Source organism: Anas acuta, chromosome W (assembly GCF_963932015.1).
Source record: "Anas acuta chromosome W, bAnaAcu1.1, whole genome shotgun sequence".
In the NCBI taxonomy this organism is placed as follows: Eukaryota; Metazoa; Chordata; class Aves; order Anseriformes; family Anatidae; genus Anas; species Anas acuta.
In genome coordinates, this window is record NC_089016.1 from 26,256,600 (window position 1) to 26,278,425 (window position 21,826).

The 21,826-nt window shown below is 43.9% G+C and overlaps 1 protein-coding gene across 4 annotated transcripts in view; it reads left to right on the plus strand.

The window, feature by feature from the left end:
- The window catches only part of LOC137846720 (ubiquitin-conjugating enzyme E2 R2-like), a 104,588-nt gene that overhangs the window by 69,571 nt on the left and 13,191 nt on the right, over positions 1 to 21,826 (plus strand). For all 4 annotated transcript variants that reach the window (XM_068664834.1, XM_068664835.1, XM_068664836.1 and 1 more), the window contains one exon: positions 16,526 to 16,612. In XM_068664834.1, the coding sequence (XP_068520935.1) occupies positions 16,526 to 16,612 (87 nt within the window). The remainder of the gene's footprint in view (positions 1 to 16,525; positions 16,613 to 21,826) is intronic.

Sequence of the window (21,826 nt, forward strand, 5' to 3'; positions counted from 1 at the left end):
CCTTGCCTGCAAACTTACCTTGGACTAATTTGTGGGAAAACACATCTTGGGGTCGAAAATATGAAGAAGTTTTGGAACTAGAAGTGAGTAGCTTTGTGCCGTTGGAATCTTACTATGTATGTGTACAAAGGTGTAACCCACCTAGGGGTATGGGAAAACAGGATTGTATAAATACGGATACTACTTATGTGGGAAATCAGACATCTTGTAATCGAGCAATTGATATTAGTACGACTAGCGGCTGGGCAAATTCAACCAGCTGGCCGGTTCCAGAAGGAAAAGGGTGGTATTGGCTATGCAATGATACAGCCCGGAAGGTCTTGCCCGAGAATTGGAAGGGAACTTGCACTCTTGGAGCAGTAGTCCCCAATTTGACCATACATGATGTAGCGCCTCGAGGTTATTTGAGAAATCATATCCGGAGAATTAGACGAAAAATTAACAATCCATTGATAGAGACACACCCGTTTTTCATAGTTTTGTTCGATGGTTTATCCCATGGTTAGGAGTGAGTGAATTGGAAAAGGCAATAGTTAATATTTCTGTAATTATAGAGAAGTTAGAAAACAAAACTCTGGATGCTATAAAGGCTCAACAAGAAGAGAAATCTAGTTTATCACAGGTAGTATTACAAAATCGGATGGCCCTAGACTTGTTACTGGCCGCTCAAGGGGGAGTCTGTACAGTAATAAACACAAGTTGTTGTGTGTATGTAGATCAGAGTGCAAGGATCTCTACCGACCTGGAAGAAATATGGAAGCAGACAAGGGTCCTACATGAGATCAGTAAAGATGATCTTTCATGGAGTTTTAGTGAAATAAGGAATAAGTTAACCTCCTGGTTGCCCAATTTCCAATGTTTGAAACAAGTGTTCATTGCTCTATAACATTAGTAGTGTTAGGAATATTTGTGTGCATGTTGTTTAGATGCCTGCTTTGTTGTGTTACTGTAAATAATGAAAGTATCTGATGCAAAAGAATTTGCATGGGAAAAGAAAAGGGGGGATTGATTAAGGAGGTATTGGGGAGGCATTGGGGAGGCAAGGACAATCCCCAGACATGGACTGTATATCTCGAAACAAGACACTGGAACTCATGATAAGGAAGCGGCAGACGGACAGAGAAACAAACGTAAGGACTATAAATCTCAAAACTGGACATTGGAATTCATTATAAAGATACAACAAACGGAAGAATTGGCAACAACCAGCTCTCGCAATTAAGAAACGTGCCAATTCAGCAGATTCCTGACCAAAGGTGAAAAGTACACTGTGAGGAAGACTCAGGGTCTTCCTCCCAGAGACCCCTGCCCACGTCCCAAAGACCCCTGCCCACATTCTTGGAAGGCTCTACGCAGACGAAGGTGCCAAAAGGCTAATTAGCATGAGAAGCGGGGGAAGGCGGGGATAGGTAATGCATATGTATAGGTGCTTGTAGAATATTGATAGATTGATTGTATAAATTCAAGACTGCTTTCCGCTTTGGGTATGCACGATAGGTGGAGAGATCCCCCGTGCATCCAGCGCTGCAATAAAGAATATACCACTTCAAGGAATTTCGGCTTCGATCTTTGAATCAAATCATACGTCCTTAGGAACAAAGATTGTCCTGGTAGCCTTACAGCTCCTTCTCCTTATTAAGGGTTGGACAGTTTATGAGCCTGAAATATGGGACCAAACTGAGGTCAAGGTATGGGACTCTGCAACTAAAAATGACAAGGTTGCAGTGGGATTGCTCGGCACCTGGCAAGCAATCTCTGAGGCCTTAAAGAGCCCTGTGGGACCACAGTCAGACACGTGTGGTTTGCCAGACAGTGAGGGAACTGCGGGCTCGTTTACTGATCTGACTGCTACGCCATGGGCCCCTCTGCTGCTACAGCCATTGAAGGCTTTTGCTGTTCAGCCCCCTGGTGACCTGGACGTGCCTTTTGACCCAGGCCTATTGGCCTTGAATAGGAGCTGTCTATGCTTTTCTTCGATCTGGGAAGAACGGGATACATAAGGCCGGCCCAAAGACCGAGTTGCTTGACAACTTAAAGCGAGACATATTGTTCAAAGGGAATGGAAAATGGAGACTTGTATGTAATCAAGAAAAGGAGTGGAAAATGGAGACTGTTGAGTTGTGGAACTTGGAGGATTGTTTGTTACCTTTTCTGATCGTGAATATGTATAGGCGTACTCGATTTTAGTAAGTTATGGAACTCAAAGGATTGTTTGTTACCTTTCCTGATTGTACGTATGTATAGGCATACTCGGGTTTAGGATGTAAAAGCAATGTTCTGTATATTTAGAATGTTTGATGTTCGTGTGTGCGTGTTGGTGGAGCGTAGACTCCCTGCACACCCAGCGCTGTTTACTTGCCTTTTATGCCTTTTATAGCTTTTATACCTTTTATAAATATTTCTTTTATAAATATTACAAAATTCAGATTCAGTAGAGACTTCATTTATAACACTCCTATTACATTTACATTTACAGCCTAATTAACACAGAGAAAGAAGCTCCCATAACCAACAAAAAAAATCAAGCCTCACTTCTTTATTCCCTAGCTTTATTTCAATCAGTGGACCTGCTAGGCTAGATGCTCCAGGTCCCCATCAGTTCTGACTGTTGTAAGTTTATCCTGCAACCTAAGATAATTTCTTCCCGGTATCAGGGCTGATTGCCCTAGAAAGAGGCTAACCAATTGCCTCTGTTTGTTTTCTGAATCCAGGTTCAAAAAAATTTATATATATATATATATTTATTATTATTATTTTCTCTTTGAAAGTTTCCTGAGCGGTCCCATTGGCAATCTGAACTCACACATGAACTCAGGTTGTTTTAAAAGTTAGCTGCTTTTCTGTTTCCATGACAACTCTCTCGGACCCATCATGGTCCCTCTGCCCCAGAGGGCTCACACCCATGATTTTGAGATCCCTAAGATATCAGCCTCGGGTTGAGGTGGAACTATTAACATTCCTACATCCTCTTTCCCTGCTCATTCAACTTCAAACAGCTTTGTAAAATACTACAAGCCACACCTTTAACACCTTCAGCAACCCTTTTAACTCTTCCTTTATCTTTCTCCAGCCTGTGCTTTTCTAATGCCAGCACCAAAGGCTCAGTCAGGGTCCAACTTAATTCCATACCTTTTCCCTCTAAGATGCTGAAACAACATATCAGTATACAACATTTCATCCAATTTTCCTTCTCTCCTCAAAAGCAACATTAATTGCAAGATAGTGTTATAGTCGATTGATCTGTAAAGTGGCCATTTAGCTTACGTAGCGGCCACCGGTGATTGCAATACTTGAAAGTCCTCTTGCTTTCTGTGCCCCCAGTTCTAACAATATCCTTCGAATGTGCCAATATGCACCCAAGGAGGCTTTCTTTAAAACGTCTTTGTTTTGGGTATTACTCATTTCCTTGATTTCCAACTCCTTTTTTATTTATTTATTTATGTATTTATTACTATTCCTTACTAGTTACTATCCTTTGTTTCAGTTTCCACGCAAACCTTTTTACTGCAGGTTTTTACTATCTTTTCCTAATCTTCTTCCCCAATGTCCCAATTCTCTGGGATTACACGTTTCTTCCCACATACAAACTTTACTATTTAATGTTATTAATGAGCCCCCTTCCAATCATAAATCCACGGAACTTCAGGAAAACACCTGAAACACTCAGTCTTCTGTCTTCCAGACAAACATTACCACCTTTTCCACAAAATTTACATTTCAGCAGGACCGAATTTCAAGCCGAATGCCAATTTTTCCCATGCATTTGTTAGTAAGCCCATACAAAACAAGGAATCACTCCTGTGTATCCACCAATAGGGGGGTTTAAAAAGGTATTGACGCCTAAATAAATTTGCTCTCCCCCTTCTTACCAAATTCCCAGGGATCAAGCCCAAACCACCAAAGAAACGACTCTCTCCGTTCTACCGCTTTGATAATCAGTCAGCCCCCTCCCCCCAATACTTGGGAAACTGACCAAACACCACAGCAAATATACCAAAATTTCTCAACTGTTAGTTACTTCGATAATGCTCCCACCTTTCTTGTCACACTCAAAGCATTTAAGAGCAAAAATAGGATCACAAGATACACCGCCAGGCCGATATACTGGGCACCACCAATCAAAACTTGGATAAAACAGCACTTCCTTTCCATCTGTCATGCGCTTCGTTCGTCTCAGGACGCTCCCCTCGTGGAGAGTTTTACCTCAGGGGTTTACAGGGCCACCAATTTATTTGGGCAAGTTCTAGAAGAAATTTTGGATGAAATTGTCCCTTATCTGCCACGGGGAGGCTTCTGGATTCTTCTCGTGGGGGCTGCCACTACAGTGGCCTCCCCCCCCCCCCGCCGAACCTTGCCATCAAACCCAATACACTCGGGCAGCTAGGTCATTACTGGCCTGTAAAGTATCAAGGGTTAAATTAACTAATGAAACCCTAAAAAGTGATGGGGGTAGAAGGGGCTGGGATAACAGTGCCAATTTTGGGGGATACCAAGCTGAGACTAGGGGATAAAATGATCACTGGGCAATAATTGTTTGTACCCGAGTCAGGGACTAACTTGTTGGGAAGGGATTTGATGATGAAATTGGGCATTCAACTAGTAAATTGTTAGACTGGAATAACAGTGTTATTAATGGGGTGCTCTCAGGCCCTGAGAACAAAGATATATTCACCTCTGACTGGAAAGACCCTGAAAAGGGGGCAGAAGCAGCAATGCAGATGGACAGTTTTACCTCAGCGGTTTACAGGGCCACCAATTTATTTGGGAAAGTTCTAGAAGAAATTTTGGAGCAATTCCAGCCTCCCGAGGAGGTATTACTGTTACAAATATGTGGATGATCTTTTATTGTCAGGACAGGAGAAAACAGTTGTGAAGGAAGCCATTAACAAGCTATTCAACTTTCTGGGAAAGCAGGGTTTGGGAGTATTGGAAAATAAATTACAATATGGAGAAAGAGAAGTCAGGTATTTAAGGCATCTAATGTCTGAGGGAAAACAAAGAATAAAACCAGAGAGGATTCAGGGAATTGCTAAAAACTAAGAAAGAACTAAAAAGTTTTAAGAGATTTTTTTAAGGAATCAGGAGCCACAAAGTCTGAAGGAAAATCGATACTCCCTGATGGGAGAGAAATGCTGAATAAAGCACCAATGAGGCAAATATTAATTGTTTTACATCAAGAGTCATCGGGAGGTGCAAGCAATGTGTGATGTTGTGCTAAGAAATTATGTCTGTGTAGGAATATACACTTCAGTGAAGCAAATATGCAGAGGATGTACCATGTCAAAAGGTAAATAAAAAGGTCATCCGTAACCCACCTAGAGGGGGACGGGAGCCAGGGATTTGACTTCTCCAAAGGATACAGGTAGACTTTACTGGGTTACCTGAAGTAGGGAGACTTGATTCAAAGATCGAAGCCGAAATTCCTTGAAGTGGTATATTCTTTCTTGCAGCGCTGGATGCACGGGGGATCTCTCCACCTATCGTGCATACCCAAAGCGGAAAGCAGTCTTGAATTTATACAATCAATCTATCAATATTCTACAAGCGCCTATACATATGCATTACCTATCCCCGCCTTCCCTCGCTTCTCATGCTAATTAGCCTTTTGGCACCTTGCGCCTGCGTAGAGCCTCCCAAGAATTGTGGGCAGGGGTCTTTGGGACGTGGGCAGGGGTCTTTGGGAGGAAGACCCCGAGTCTTCCTCACAGTGTACTTTTCACCTTTGGTCAGGAATCTGCTGAATTGGCACGTTTCTTAATTGCGAGAGCTGGTTGTTGCTAATTCTTCCGTTTGTTGTATCTTTATAATGAATTCCAATGTCCAGTTTTGAGATTTATAGTCCTTACATTTGTTTCTCTGTCCGACTGCCGCTTCCTTATCATGAGTTCCAGTGTCTTGTTTCGAGATATACAGTCCATGTCTGGGGATTGTCCTTGCCTCCCCAATGCCTCCCCAATACCTCCTTAATCAGACTTAAGTACTTGTTTGTCCTAATTGACCACGTGACTGGATGGGTGTAAGCTTTCCCCTTGGTATCTGCCACTGCAAACATGGTGGCTAAGGTATCACTGGAGCAAATAGTCCCTAGATAGGGTATAGTTGAAAACATTGATTCAGATCAAGGAAGTTATTTCACTTCAGAAGTACTGTAAGGGTTAATGCAGGCCTCAGAGATTGAGTGGGATTTTCACACCCTCTGGCACCTCTCCTCTTCTGGGAAGGTGGAGTGAATGAACCAGACATTAAAGAAGCAATTAACTAAATTAGCGTTAGAAACCCAACTTCCTTGGGTGAAATGCTTACTCCTATAGGTTCAAACAGCACCAAGAAAGGATATAGGAATTTCATCATATGAGATGCTGTTCGGATTGCCCTATCAGGGCAGAAGGGATGAGATACCACAATTCAAAACAAGAGAGAGTTTTCTTAACAACTCTATTCTGGGGTTGTCCTCTTCTTTGTCATCTCTCAGGACCCGTGGGCTGTTGGCTCAAACCCCACCTTTGGAATTCCCCATTCACCACCATCACCCAGGAAATTGGGTCCTGATTCAGACCTGTAAAGAATCAACTCCGGCCTGAAAGGGAAGGACCATTACTAACCACTGAAACAGCCATAGGAACCGAGGAAAAAGGTTGGACTCACTATACTCGAGTGAAGGCATCCGTTGACCCTAGTACCTGGGAAGCTGTTCTTACAGAAGACGGACTTGTTGGAAGTTGAAATCAAAGAGAAAAATCTCATAGTGGACTCTGAGTGGGATAAAAGCTTACAACTGTAAACTAACCTTTTATTTTCACAGGTAACTAACGAGTGTGACTTGTGATTGAGAGAAAGGACAGACCTATAGCAAATCGAAGTGCTCCCAAGGGGTTTTTGTTCTAGTAGTACATATATCTTATTCTTTGTATTGATAATTATTTGGAAACCTACAGGTTTAAAATAATGACAGGGAAAATTCAACTGTTAATTTTGTTTCTAAGTATTTGTAGGCCTTAGAGAAGGCCTTGGTCAATTGGCAACTTGGAAAAGGCATGACCAGATAACAGCAAAGACAGGATACCCCCTCAAAATATAGGTGACTGTGACAGAGGGTTATGTCTGTCATGTTTGATGCTTGTGAGGCGTTAGCTTGGGGAGATTTAAATGCCCAACGACAATCGAGCAGAGAGAGCAAATAACTGGGAGAGACCCAACAGCCAGATTGAGAATAGCTGTATGGAAACGATCCTCTATTGCCATCAGAGAAGGAGAAACTCGAGGAGAAAACAGGAGAGAAAACAGGAGGCCCTCTTTGAAATGCGGAAGTTCAAACATTTGAGATTGAAACAGGGTATGGGGATGTGAATGCCTGGATAGAATGGGTCAAATACTCTGTCCAGAGTCTCAACCATAGCAATTGCAATGCTTGTGCCTCGGGATGACCGATTGCCCAGATAGTGCCCTTCCCATGGGGGTGGACCAAGGATTCCCAGGGGATGTGATGTATGATTGCATTGTACCTAGAAAAGACTGCCTGGAGAAATGAGGACTCTAAGTCTCTCTTTGCTTTTCCCTTCCATGATAGCAATATCAGGGTTCCCATCTGCATTCTCTACAGCTATCTACAGTCAAAAGAAATTTGAAATTTAACAGGCCAGCAACTGAAGGCCATGCATTGTCTGTGAAGCATCAGATAGATTGTGAACCTGGATTACTCACTCAGTGTGGAAACAGGGGAGGGTTCTGTCATCAAAAAGTATATAAACTGTGTTATGGAACTAGTAGGCGCTCTCCTGCTTGTGGGATGCCCACAACTGAAATCACAAATAAAAATGATACTTCACTGAGATCCTCGCCTGAGCCTACGTTATTGGCTACAGAGTGTTTCTCACAATTTGGGGCCTTGTCTGGGATCCAGTCAGCTACTGGGGAGCCCCACCGCAGCAGCAGGAAGGCATGCCCCGCTGATTTCAGCGGTCCTGTGCATCAGCGGTGGTGGTTCTGCGGAAAGCTGACAGAGGGCCCAAGACGGGTTAAAGAGGCAGGATCCGTGAAGTAATGGAGGAAGGAAGAAGGTAGGCACTCCGGGGTTTAAGAATTGACCCAGTAACTCTGTGCACAGACCAAGGTAAGAAATACTAAGTATTGCCTTGGGGGTTGGGTGAGACTCTGTGTGATGTGTGAGTGAGACGTATTTTTGTATGAAGTGAGTGTGGAGTCCTGATCTGCTGTTCTGTAGCTCCACGTGGTGCGCAGCCGGAGACGGACGAAGCGTGGGATAAGGGAGAGAAAGGAAGAGTTGGGAAATTTGATGTACGGTAAGCCCTTGCATGGTGAAATGCTTGGCAGTACACCAGGGAAATTTGGTGTACGGTACCCCTTGCACGGTGAAGAGGAACAAAGCAAAAAAAAGATTTTAAGGAAAAAAAAAAAGGAAAGGTTTAAATATGGCTTGGTCACCTTTTATAAATGGTTAGAGGCAATTGTGTGTGCAGCTACTTCAAACATCCCATCTTCTGCTTACATGTAGGGTAGCAGCCTCTCTGCCAGAGATGGACACCTGAGGCTCACTTGGGCACTGCAAAGCGTTTGAGAATGGCACAGTGCAACCCAGTACTCCTGCTTCTTCATGTTAGCAGAAGGATAATTCGTTGAAAATCTCGGTTAACCTTTGTTGGAATCACTCTGTAGCCAATAACTTAGGCTCAGGTGAGGATGTCAGTGAAGTAGTAATTTATTTGCAATTGCAGTGGCAGGCATCCCAGAAGCAGGAGTGTGCCTACTAGTTCCATAACACAGTTTATATACTTCTTTTTTCTCGATGACCGGGACCCTCCCCTGTTTCCCTATTGACTGGGGAAGAATCCACATTCTTATTGATTGTTACCCACCAGTTCCAAAACCACCTACTAGTTCCAATAGAGTTAATATACTTTTTGATGACAGGACCCTCCCCTGTTTCTCCACTGGGTGGATAATCCAGGTTCACAATCTATTTGATGCTTCACAGACAATGCATGGCCTTCAGTTGCTGGCCTGTTAAATTTCAAATTTCTTTTGACACTTTTACTGTTTAAAGTGGTAATATTTCTTCACTTATCTGACTTGACTTAACACTGTGATTTTCACCTAATTGTCCTAAGGAGTCTGATTGTCTGCATTTTACAAGGTTACCTGCTAAGCTTTCTTATCACTGTAAGCATATCTCAATACCACATTCCTTTCCTCTAAACAATGTAACTCTGCAAAAACAACATTTATATTCTCACAGAGAGGAGTAGAATAAGTCAGTGTCAGACTACAAAATGTCATATAGAGCTAAGGTGGAATAAATACTGAATTTCTAGACAGCTGAATTTAGAAGGGAATCCTGCTCATGTTAGTGTTTCCCACCAAGAGGGAGATGGTATGAATATGTACCTGCCGCTTCAGGTATGTTTCAAGACCTCTGGAAACTCAGAATCATTGCAATAATTATTCATAATGACTATCAGGGCTTAATTCAGTGGTTGGCAGAAACATTAGCTTTGCATTTTCAGGCTGATAACATGGATATCAAGTAGGATTTTATTTTTTTCAGCATATATGGATTTCGCTAGGGCTGTGCCTTACCAAAGCTGGAGACTGAAGGAAACTGAAATCTGAAGTGCGATCATCATTGGCAATGTCAAGGAGCAAGGCAGTAAAATAGGAAACAGCTGAAATGAGTGTGATATCCCAGTAACCTTAAAATGTGGTGTGCTGCGACTTGGGGTTCTTGTGCAGCAACTGTAAATGCCTGCAAAAGGCTGAATCTTCTGACAGTCTGGCCTGTTGAATGGCAAACTAGGGGAGCTCATTGTTAGAAATGGCTCAGGATTCAAATTAGGATTAAATAAAAAATAGGATTTATTAAAAGAATATAAAAGAATAGAGGTAAGCAAACAGCGCTGGGTGCACCGGGAGTCTCCGCTCCACCAGGACACACACCAGTTACATCAAGCAGCTGATTTTTATGCACCTAGACTAATACATATTCATTACTACTTCTAAAAAAAACAGGTTATTATAATTAGCTTCTGGGGTCCAGTCCCTCCTACTGGAGCATGCGCATCAGTCTCCTCTGGGGGTCTCTAGGGGTCTTTCATGCTGAAGGCTCGTAGTCTTCCTCTCCAAGTTTTTTTCTCGTCCTTCCCCTTTGTACTCCTTTGGCACCGTACCAAGTTTATAGAACATCCCCTGCAGGTCTTGTCTCCCAGCCGTCCTTCAGCTTCTTTTTTTCTTCTTCTTAATCTCTTGGCCACCTGGCCAGATACCAGAGGCTTGCATAGTATCCCATAACAGTCACTAGTTGTTATCAGTTGTTCTGAAACCCCCAGACATCAAAGACTTCATACAAACACAAATAGCTTTCTTATTGACACTTCACCAGTAATTAAAACATTCTTCACCAGCCATTCACAGGGACAGTCACACCTATAGCAGTGTTAAGTTAATCTCGAAGAAGACAAAAAAAAGGCTGTAACTGTTAGAAATGGAAGTCCAGAATAACAAAAGCAAACAGGTTCATAAATTTGAGGAGTATTTTCTGAAGACTTGATAAATTGACTAGAATGAGGGGGAGACTGGGACACACTGCATCTGTGGTTCAAGAATTAAATTGCCAGTGCAGGGCCCAGAGGCAGACAGGACTGTTCTTTATGGACATGAATTGTTAAAACATTCCTCACATCATGTTTTTAACTTAGTGTTTTTTTTTCCTCTAGGGACCATACATATGAGTTGGGGAAGGGGGAATGGGTGGGTAATTGGTCAGTGTTCCCCATATCAAGGGCATTCTGTGGTGTCAAAGAGCCATGGTGAGACAGCAGCTGAAATCAGGGTTATTTCTGGTTAATTTAAGAGTCAAACAGGTAAATGCAGTAACGGCTGGGTGCTTGAAGGTGTGTGTGGATGGCAACAAGGTAAATCCGGAGTCCTAAATTCATCTGTTTGGTTGTAATCAGTCTGGGAGCGAGCTGCCCTGCAGCTCTGACACTCCGAGTATGTCGCAGTCCCTGGCTGAGCTTGCCATCTGTGGGAAGCAGCTCAGAGCTGAATTTACCTTAGATTGGTGAAACTGCAGGGGGGAGAATTGTGAGCTACTGCTTTATTTGAAAAATGTGGTTATTGCCTACTTCAGTCCCATTTTCCCCCCTTAATATGTTTAAAATTGGGCTTTTAGTGTGTGTGTGGGGGAACCTGACTTGTAACTGTGGCTGTTGCCGAGTCTCTGCAAGCAGTCTTGCAGTTTGTCTTGGAATTTCTTGGCTAACTTAACCCACCAGAAACTCAAACAGCATGTAGCGAGTGTGGAGTGGTTCTATGTAACTTCCAGTGATAACTTGTGTTATAGAAGAGATGCAGAGTAAACCGCGAGGACCTATTTATAATGCTCTGGGAAAACAGTTGGTTTTGCTTTTCAACTTCTGAATGATCTCAGTGCAGGGACCTGAAAGTGGCGCTTTTTAGAAAATCCCTGCCTGTAGTGTGGGGTTTCTGAGTTCAGGGGCTTGTGGCTCTGAAATCAGGCTTTGTACAGAGGCTCCGTGTGCTTTGTGCTCTACCACAGCATCTCAACGTGCTAAACATGCAGGCTAGTGTTACATATGGAGTGGTAATTCGTGTCGAGAAAATGGTTGATATTAATAAAGAAGGGGGAGATGTGGGAGTGTGGCCATGGGGGTCGGAAAGCCCCATGGTTGATGATAACATCAGACTCTTAACGATGAGGCTATCAGGAATGTAAAAGAGTTTAGAGGAAACAAAGAAGGGTGATTCAGGAGATGCCATGCAGTCTCAGGGTTTCTTGTTCTCCAGCTGTTAAGGTGTTAGAGGATGTTGCAGGAAGCTTGGCCGAAAGCACGACAGACACCAGTAGAGTCAGATTATGCTCCAATTTTATTGCCAGAATAGCCTAACTTTTATAGTGAACTTAACAGGGGCGGACAGTGTTTCACACAAGATTATTGGTCAAAAGCACTCAGACAAACAACTACAAGAAAACAACCCTACCTGCAAGAAAACAACCCCCTTGTGATTAGCAGTCACGTAGACCTTGTCCTTGAAGCCAGCTGCTGGTAACAATATTTTTCTGAATTCCTCAATTGGGCGATGTGGGAATCACTGTCGTGGGAGCTTCTCATAGTTATTCTGGTAGCTTGGTTTGCTCAGCTACAGCAGGCCATGAGATTTGCTGAGGCCTACCCCTGGTTGCTTAGAACAAGCTCAGATCGAACAACTGTTCCACGGACTCAAGTCCACATCCTTTGTGCTAATTCCTAACATTAAGGCATAGAAGTTGCTGGGTGTTTGCTGTTGCTGTTATTTGCAAAGTTGTTTGACCAATGAAAAGTTGCTTTGAAAAGAACTGCTGTGGGGAGAAGGGTATAAGAGGGGAGCCTGCCCTCAAGATAAAAAAAAAAAAGAGGCAACATGATATGATGAAGTTATGTCATCAATTGCGGGTTCGAGACCCTCCAATTTTGGCGTGGGGAAGCAAGTGAACAACTCAATATGAGTGGTAATACAAGCTTCAACTTTATTGCGCATATATCCGTATATTTATACACACAGCTATAATTATGCCTACTGGTCACTACCCTATTGGCTAAGCCTAAAAGTGTTGCAAAAAATACTGTTTCTCCTACTTGTGGTTACAGCGCATAAGCTACTCCCTTATCTTCCCAGGCCTCAGATCCACCTGTTTATCTCTCTCTCAAGGACAGACTGCTCTTTGCATATTTTCACAAAAATGCTTCTCATCTGGCCTACTCCATGACTATAAACTCTCAATACAACAATCAATAAAGAAGCAGAAAGAAGGAATGGAAAGGAACAGGCTACCAGAACAGAGACCAGGATGGGAACAGGCACATTAATCGCCTCATGAAGATAGGTTTGGACAGACTCAGCAAACTGCTCAGAGAAGCTCGTACAGAAAGTTGCTGGAAATAGGCGCACTGGAGCTGGAGAGAAGCTCCAGCTGTGAGAAGCGGACCCGCACACACAACTGCCCCTCGCTGGTAAGCAGTTGTGTATTACGGGGAATCGTACGTCCTTAGGAACAAAGACTGTCCTGGTAGCCTTACAGCTCCTTCTCCTTATTAAGGGTTGGACAGTTTATGAGCCTGAAATATGGGACCAAACTGAGGTCAAGGTATGGGACTCTGCAACTAAAAATGACAAGGTTGCAGTGGGATTGCTCGGCACCTGGCAAGCAATCTCTGAGGCCTTAAAGAGCCCTGTGGGACCACAGTCAGACACGTGTGGTTTGCCAGACAGTGAGGGAACTGCGGGCTCGTTTACTGATCTGACTGCTACGCCATGGGCCCCTCTGCTGCTACAGCCATTGAAGGCCTTTGCTGTTCAGCCCCCTGGTGACCTGGACGTGCCTTTTGACCCAGGCCTATTGGCCTTGAATAGGAGCTGTCTATGCTTTTCTTCGATCTGGGAAGAACGGGATACATAAGGCCGGCCCAAAGACCGAGTTGCTTGACAACTTAAAGCGAGACATATTGTTCAAAGGGAATGGAAAATGGAGACTTGTATGTAATCAAGAAAAGGAGTGGAAAATGGAGACTGTTGAGTTGTGGAACTTGGAGGATTGTTTGTTACCTTTTCTGATCGTGAATATGTATAGGCGTACTCGATTTTAGTAAGTTATGGAACTCAAAGGATTGTTTGTTACCTTTCCTGATTGTATGTATGTATAGGCATACTCGGGTTTAGGATGTAAAAGCAATGTTCTGTATATTTAGAATGTTTGATGTTCGTGTGTGCGTGTTGGTGGAGCGTAGACTCCCTGCACACCCAGCGCTGTTTACTTGCCTTTTATGCCTTTTATAGCTTTTATACCTTTTATAAATATTTCTTTTATAAATATTACTAAATTCAGATTGAGTTGAGACTTCATTTATAACGCTAGCTAGAAAAGGCTCACTGACAGATAGCGTGCTCCTGTGAGTCCTCCGAACATGCGAGTGGTTACAGGCAAGCTTGGCTCTCAGCTGCTTCTGCATGAGCAGAAAAGACTTCTCTAACTTCTCTCCAGTTGCATTTTCTGGTGCCGGAGCTCAGAAGGCATCCTTCCCATGGCAAAACACCAATTTCATTAATTCTCTAATGTTTGCTGTTGCAGGCTGGCAGATTGCCCTTTTCTATTGTAGAGCTATGGCTACAGAACAGGATTTAGAAGTTGGAAACCATCTTCCAGGGCCTATAACTTCTGCATGGCTGTCGTGCACAGAGCCCATGGATGCTGGATGGCTCAGCTTTCCCAGTGGTCTTCACCCAGCCCTGAGGGCTTCATCCCAGTATGTGGGAGTAGAGAGACTGTGTTGTGAGGGATTGGACCTGCTTCCTCAGCCCCCAGCCGTGTATATGGGGTATGAAGATGATGTTGATAAGCTGCTGGCAAGGTTTTTTAGCTGTCTAGTAACTATACCAGTGTAGAAGACACGCATGTAGCTCCTGCCAAGAAATCTTGTAGCTAGCCCCATTCTGAGTTTTGTTGTTTCTTGTATTTTTAATCTCAGTCCTTGGGCTGTTTCAAGCCTTAGATCTCCTGAAACTGCATGTAAGCACAGGAATGGGCTTGGGAAAACCCTGGTAGTCCCAAGAAGTCTGCAGCTATGAGATGCAGTTCTTAAGGTGAAGTAAATCTGCCCTGCCCTTGGTAAATCTCTGCTCTGCTCCCAGTCCTGGGCAGCACATTTTGGAGCCAGATATCGTCTCACTGCAGCAGCTTATTTCTGCAGTGGTGTGGTGATAACAGGCGTTTGCCTGCTCTCTTGGAACAGTGCCATTCATGTAACTGACCTTAAACCAAGGGCTAGGATTGTTTAAGCAAATCCTGAGTTGTTTGCTTGTGAGCATGCTGGGGCAAATTCCTGTGGTGGAAGGACTTGATGCTGCCGTAACATACCCATGTGCCGCCAGTAGCACCAGCAGATGTGCAGCACGTAAAGCCATGTGAGCTGCTCAGCTTGTTTTATAAAGTTGAACAGAAAACCTTCTGTTCTTTGCTCCCTGGAACTTTGGCCCAATAAAAGCTGGGTTATGATGCAAAGATGTATGCCAGTCTGTAAGTAAAACTGTAGCCAGCTGCTTAATCACTCGTGATTTAATTTGTTTGCCTGCCTGCTTATATTTCTGGGACCTGGGACAAAACCTTCCCATGCCTTGTCCTGTGAACAAGGTCAGTGACCACCTCCTGGGCTGGGTGCTTCTCTAGAGATCCCACCTGGGGCTGGCGGTGGGAGTCCTGGCAGGCTGAGCAACACTGAGGGGAAGATTTAGGCTCCGCAGCCCAGAGCATGGTGCATAAGCCCCATTTTCTGAGAGGAGCATTCCTGCCATTTAACCTGTCCAGGTTCAGCCCTTTTTCCCTACTTCGCTGGCTTTTCCAGCTGCTGCGAGTGGCAGGGCAGCACAGCAGTCATATCCAGTGCTGGGATCTCTGCAGCCTCTGCACAACTGACTCAGCTCAGTCTTGCTCCACTGCCGTCTGCTGACCTTGTGCATATGGAAAGGCAATGCTCACTGTCCTGTCCCATCCGCGTTTGGTTCATTGAGTTGCACGGATTTATTAAACAGACACAAACAGCATTCAGACATGTTTGTTGTGGCAAGAAGTATGATATTAAGAACCCAGGTAGACCAGTTTTATTCTCACAAGAAAGGCAAAAAGCCCTGGGTGTCAGTTCACAGAATCACAGAACTGTAGGGGTTGGAAGGGACCTCGAAAGATCATCGGGTCCAACCCCCCTGCCAAAGCAGGTTCCTCAGAGCAGGCTGACCAGGTAGGCATCCAGACAGGCCTTGAATATCTCCAGAGAAGGAGACTCCACAACCTCCCTGGGCAGCCTGTTCCAATGCTCTGTCACCCTCACCATGAAGAAGTTCTTTCGCATGTCAGTGCGGAACTTCCTGTGCTCTAACTTGCAGCCATTACCCCTTGTCCTGTCCCCACAAACCACTGAGAAGAGGTTGGCTACATCCTTCTGTCCCCCACCCCTCAGATATTTATATACATTGAGGAGATAGAAGTCAGTTAAGCAAGTGTTTAACAAATCTTCTCTCTGGAAAGATGAAATTAAAATTTTTGCACTGGCACATATAGAACAGGTCTTCTCATCATAGCAAATGATTTTAGCCTGCTTCTGAACCCAGCAAGAAAACATTTTCTTGTCTTTTCACATCTATTTTGCCCTGTTGAACAACAGTTGCTGGATAGTGCTGCATGAATCAGGACATGGCAAACGCCTTTTGGCTTGTTCTCAGGACTGACCTGGGCTGGTAAGGCTCAGATATTTAAGTGTTGTTTATTTTTTTTTCTTGCTTAGTTACAAAGACTGCTTATAAGAAACTAGGGTTGTACTGTGGTTCTACATGGACGCTGGTATGTAAAACGAACTGCTCAATGGGCTTACTTGAAATTGTTTTCCACTTTTTCATTGTCATGGTAGCTTGTTGATCTCCTGTTGTTCTGTTTCCTAACTAAAATATTTTTTTCTTTTTGCAGGCTCACATTAAGTTTCCTATTGACTATCCATATTCACCACCTACCTTCAGATTCCTGACCAAAATGTGGCACCCCAACATTTATGAGGTAAGGTTTTTAAAAGAAGTTTTCCTAGGCATGTGAGAAGGCTTTCTAGTTCCTTAAATTTTAGTACTGTCCATACTTCCATATCTCTAGCCATAACTAAAGTGGTAAGCTGTTTATGTTAAATGTCAGGTTTGTGGTTCAGCAAGAGTTAATTACTAAAATTTGTAGGAAAAGCTGTTCTTGCAGGCAGGGATGGAGCCTTTCTCCTACCTGCAATTGCAGCCTGTAGCCCCAGATGAAGCACTGTACTGCAAGTGCTGGCAATTTTAGAGGATTCTTGGATGAAAGCTGGTTTGGTCTTTGTGTTACCCTACTGTGATACTTACACAACTAGTGGTTATCTGTATGCTGTTCAAGTACATCTTTGTTTTTGGCTTATCCCACTGTTTTGTGTGATGCAACAAGATGTAACGGGGAAACAAGAAACAATCTTCTGCGAATGAAGGAGCTTGGTTTCAGGGCACTCTGACTGCAGAAGAACCAGAGCTGGGCTAGAGTCCAGCTTCAGGAGTCCTGTGCAGCCTGGTTGCTCTTCAGAAAAGACTGAACAGATACCTCTGGGCTAAATGTCTGCAGGCCAGCTTGGAGCAGCACTTAGTTCAGTGCGTGTGTGGGTCACGTTCAAAGGGTAACACCTGTGGGCTGTTGCATCCGTAATTGGATCATGGTATGAGTATGTAGCAGCTCCGGAAGGGGAACGTTTGTATACAAATGCTCTTCAGAAAGCAGCACTTCCTAGCTTGAAAGTGTTGTCTCTGATGCTGAGAACAGGCTGCCTGGAGAGGCTCGGGGTAAAGGCAGCACGGGGAAGTGCTGTGCTGAGGATGCCTGGTGCATCCCGGCACTGCGTGAGCATGGGGGCTGGCAGGGTCAAGCTGTTCTCCTGTGCCACTGTTTGGGCATAGCACAAATTGCCCTGCGTGTGCCACAAATAGGCTAGGCTGTGTTTCTTGCTGGGCTTTCGTATATCAAGTGATCTTTAGCTTATCAGCCTGGCTGAGCTGAGCTGTCGTGTTACAGAGCAGCAGCTCAAGACAGACTTCAACAGTGCTGGTGCAAAGACAGTGAGAAGGAGTGTTTCGTTTCATGGGTGTGATGTTGCTTCTAATCTTAGTGCAATCAGTTCAAAACTACCCAATTTCAATGAGCCGTATTTGAAAGTTGAAGGCCTGTTTTGGATTAAAATTTGATTTAAGCTTTTAGTGGAGGCCAGTCAGGTTCCTGTTAAACTTTAGAATATTCAAACCACGTGTCAGCCTGCTAGGACTGCTGCTTGGAGTAGTTTGAGAGGCTAAACATTTTTTCACAAATGTTCCTGTTAGTACAGCTCTGTCATCTTGTCACAGGTCTCTGAGTTTCTGCAGGCTTCCTTTGGGTCCCGTTCAAAACAGGAATGTCACTTCCTCACTGTGAACAAACGATGGCTTTGCTTGATGCCTTGGGCTTGGAAGGTCCTTTTCTATAAAGCTGCTGCTGCTGGATGTCCATCCTGAATGAGTACACTTCATGTCACACTAAACTGCACTGATGTTCTAGTCAGAAATGCCCAAAAGCCTGTCCAAACTTCAGTGCAGAGCAGGGTAGTAATCCGTCCTAATTACTGGATGCTCAGGAGGATTGCCTTGTTATGCCCAGGGACTTCCTAAAATCAGACATCTGATAGTCTTCTGGCTTGAGTTTTGGACTTGACATCAAATCTAACATATAGCCAAGGATGGTGTTTTTATGTACAAACCAAATCTTGGAAAGGCCCAGTCCCAGTGGGAAAGATGAAAAATTGACTCCAGGAACAACTGAAGGTAGGAGGAAAAAGTAAACCCGCATTTAATACTGGGGTTTTTATTTTTGAGGTAATAAGGCATTTCAGTTCTGTCATAATAAAGTATAGGCTAGTTCCTGTGCTTTTTCTTCCTCTGGCTTATAAATACACCATCCTCCTTGTTCCTGTCTTTCAGGATATGTGTGTATGTAGGATAAGCTCTCCCCTTGCCTACACTGATCCCTAAAATCTCGTGCTGATCTCAAGCCCCACGATGCTTGTGCTCTTCTAGACTAATGTAGTGCTACCCTATTTGAATTCTCAAAGATGTAATGTTGATTGTTGAAAAAAACAAACAAACAAAAAACCCCACCAAAACCTAACATCCTTATTTCCCTCTTTGTTTTCACATTGCAAAATATCTGTTGGTCTGTGTGCTGCTTGCTTGATGACATGAGGGACTTGCCCAGTGTGCTACAATGCTTTCTTTTGGTCAGCACTAGGTTTTTCTGGGAGACGTTTAATGGAGAAACTGTGTAGGCTAGGGGAAATTATGAATAAATACAGAATAGGCCATAGACATAAATGTAATTTAGCATTAGCAAGGTTAATTTCACCTTAAAGTGATATTAAAAATATTTATGGATTGTGCAAGTCTCTTGGAGCCCTAAAAAACAAAGAAACAAATGAACAAACAAAAAAACAACTGCCTTGTTATGACAAACTGTTCCAGCAACAGAAGCGTATGCCTGGGTATTCAGCAGCTCCAAGTGCTACTTTGCTTTTTGTAGTTATGTTCTTGACAAAAAGCTGCTTCAAAATGACATTGGCTTGCTAAATTAGCATACCTGGCAGGTTCAGTGCGTAGCTGAATGTAGCTGAATTCTGGATACCAATTGCAAGCCTCCACCATTGAAGTAGGATCTAATTTGACTGTAAAACAAATGTCATTGTTAATCATGGTGAACTGAAACATTTGGGAGGCTCCTCAGGTGAGCTGCTGCTATCTGTAGCTGGGATCGCTGCCTGGGGTTCAAAGGCACAGATGCTACCACTGAGAGCAGTGCTGCTGCTTTGTGCTCCAGCTGCCAGGGGCAGAGTGTTGGAGAGTCCTCAGGACATAGCCGAGAATGGGGAGCTGCCTGTTTGCAGCCTCCTACAAAGCTGATCCTCAGTTTCTCTTGTTCTTCTAACCAACCCGTACATTAGATCAAGGTGACAAGTGACAGCCTTGTCATTCACCCCATCCTGCGGGGTGGCACTGGGACCCCACAAGCCCCTGGGGTTGGCTTTGCTGGAGGACATCAGCTGTGGTGAACATTGCTACAGTACTCCTGTGGAGTAATCATGTCAGGGTGCTGTTGCTGATAGAAACCTGTAAAAGTAATTCTCTTAGTGTTTATTGTTGCAGGAAGAACGTCCGAAAACACGACAGACACTAGTATGGTCAGATCATGCTCTCTCTTTATTACCCAAATAGCCTGACTTTTATAGCAAAGTTAACAGGGGCAGATAGTGTCTCACACAAGATTATTGGTCAAAAGCACTCAGACAAACAACTGCAAGAAAACAACCCCACCTGCAAGAAAACAACCCCCTTGTGATTAGCAGTCACGTAGATCCTGGCCTTGAAGCCAGCTGCTGGCAACAATATTTTTTAATTCCTCAGTCGGGTGATATGGGAACATTGTCATGGGAACTCCTCGTAGTCGTCCAGGTAGCTTGGTTTGCGCAGCTGCAGCAAGTCATGGCCTCCTTGCTGTTTCAAAAATCCCTCAACAATTCCCCCTTTTTCTTTTTGAGCAAACCAAGCCCGATGTAACCATTTTGCAAGTAACCCTTTAACCACATTTATTACAATACAACACGCAATGATGATTAACACCACAACAAACAGAATCTTTAATCCCTCTGATTAATCCCAGTAACCATCTATGCATCATTTCAAACAAATCAGTGAGCCATTGATTGAGAGGATTGATATCATATTGAATCTTTCTCATGCGCTCTTTCAGGAAAGTAATGGATTTGTGAATTGACTCATTATGATCAGAAAGGTTCATGCAACACATTCCCTCAAAGTCCTCACACCCATGCCCTTGAGCCAGGAGCAAGAAGTCAATAGCAGCTCGATCCTGTAAGAGCGCATGTCGCAGACTATTTTGATCTGGTAACATCTCCTCAAGTATCTCTGTCGTGGCATGGGCTTGCTTCTCGGCCCAGCATGCCAATTTTTCTAAATTATTAAGCATGGCCGCAGCTGCTGCTCCTGGCACTAAAATTGCCAATGCTGCTCTAGCTGCAACACCAAGCAATTCAACATTACCATTGCAATCCGGTGCGAGCAATGCCCATTTATGTCCGGTGATCTCCCACAACTGTGACAAGCTAGGAGCAAATATAGTAAGTTTACCTAAGTAACATGGACCTCCGATAGCATTTGCAGGGATACCTTGCCAGGCCCTATCCCTGCAAATCAGAAAAACATCAGGAGGTAAGGCCATAGCTGTAAGATTGTTCCAAATGCTGTAGTTGTTACCTCTTGTCTCCGCACCATAAGCCCCTAAACCCTGCCTAGCAGTGTCATTGTAACCACAGGTGTTACTTGTATTTCTGTACCCGTATGGCCCTTTCCAAGTTCCTGTGGCAGGATCTCGGTATAATTCATTCTTATTTGAGGGAACACATTTGGTGCTGCTATATTTATTGTTTGAAAGTGAATACTCGCAGGAGGGTCTTCTCGGTCACTAGTCAAACATAAGTGATTCAAGACAAACACCGCCTCGGACAATCGCTCATCGATGTTCTTGATCTCTTTTAACCTCACTAATTGTTCCTTTAAAACCTGATGTGATCGTTCAACCATCACTTGGCCCGTGGGAGAATATGGAACACCTGTGATATGCTTTACTCCCCACATTTTCATAAATTTTCTAACCCTTTTGCTGACATACGCTGGACCATCGTCCATCTTGATCTGCTGTGGCACTCTCATAATGGCCACACACTTTTGTGTGCTTTTTCTCCCCCCCTGTGCCGTTGCCCATATGAATCTTGAAAAAGTATCAATACTCATCAATTTGTCTGCTTGTGAATTACCTTCTGCTAACCCAATTGAGAACTGATGACTATGCATATGGATAACACAGTAAGGTGCAGTTCTCCCCTGAATGGCATCTCGCAGCTGCAGAATCAATAACAATCTGTCCCTCTTAGTTTGCCGTATCAAGGCATCCTCTATCCGTTTTACCATGTTGACAACATACAGAGAGCCTGAGACAAAATTAATTGGCTCATGCATCCAGCACTGACAAGCCCAAACAACTGCAGACAGCGCCAATGTTTGTAATGAATCCCCTGTCTCCCCCGGAATTATGTATTTCTCCCAACTTCCGTTCTCGTACCACACACACACAGCCTTCCTACTTGCCGCACATGCATCAGTGTATACAGTG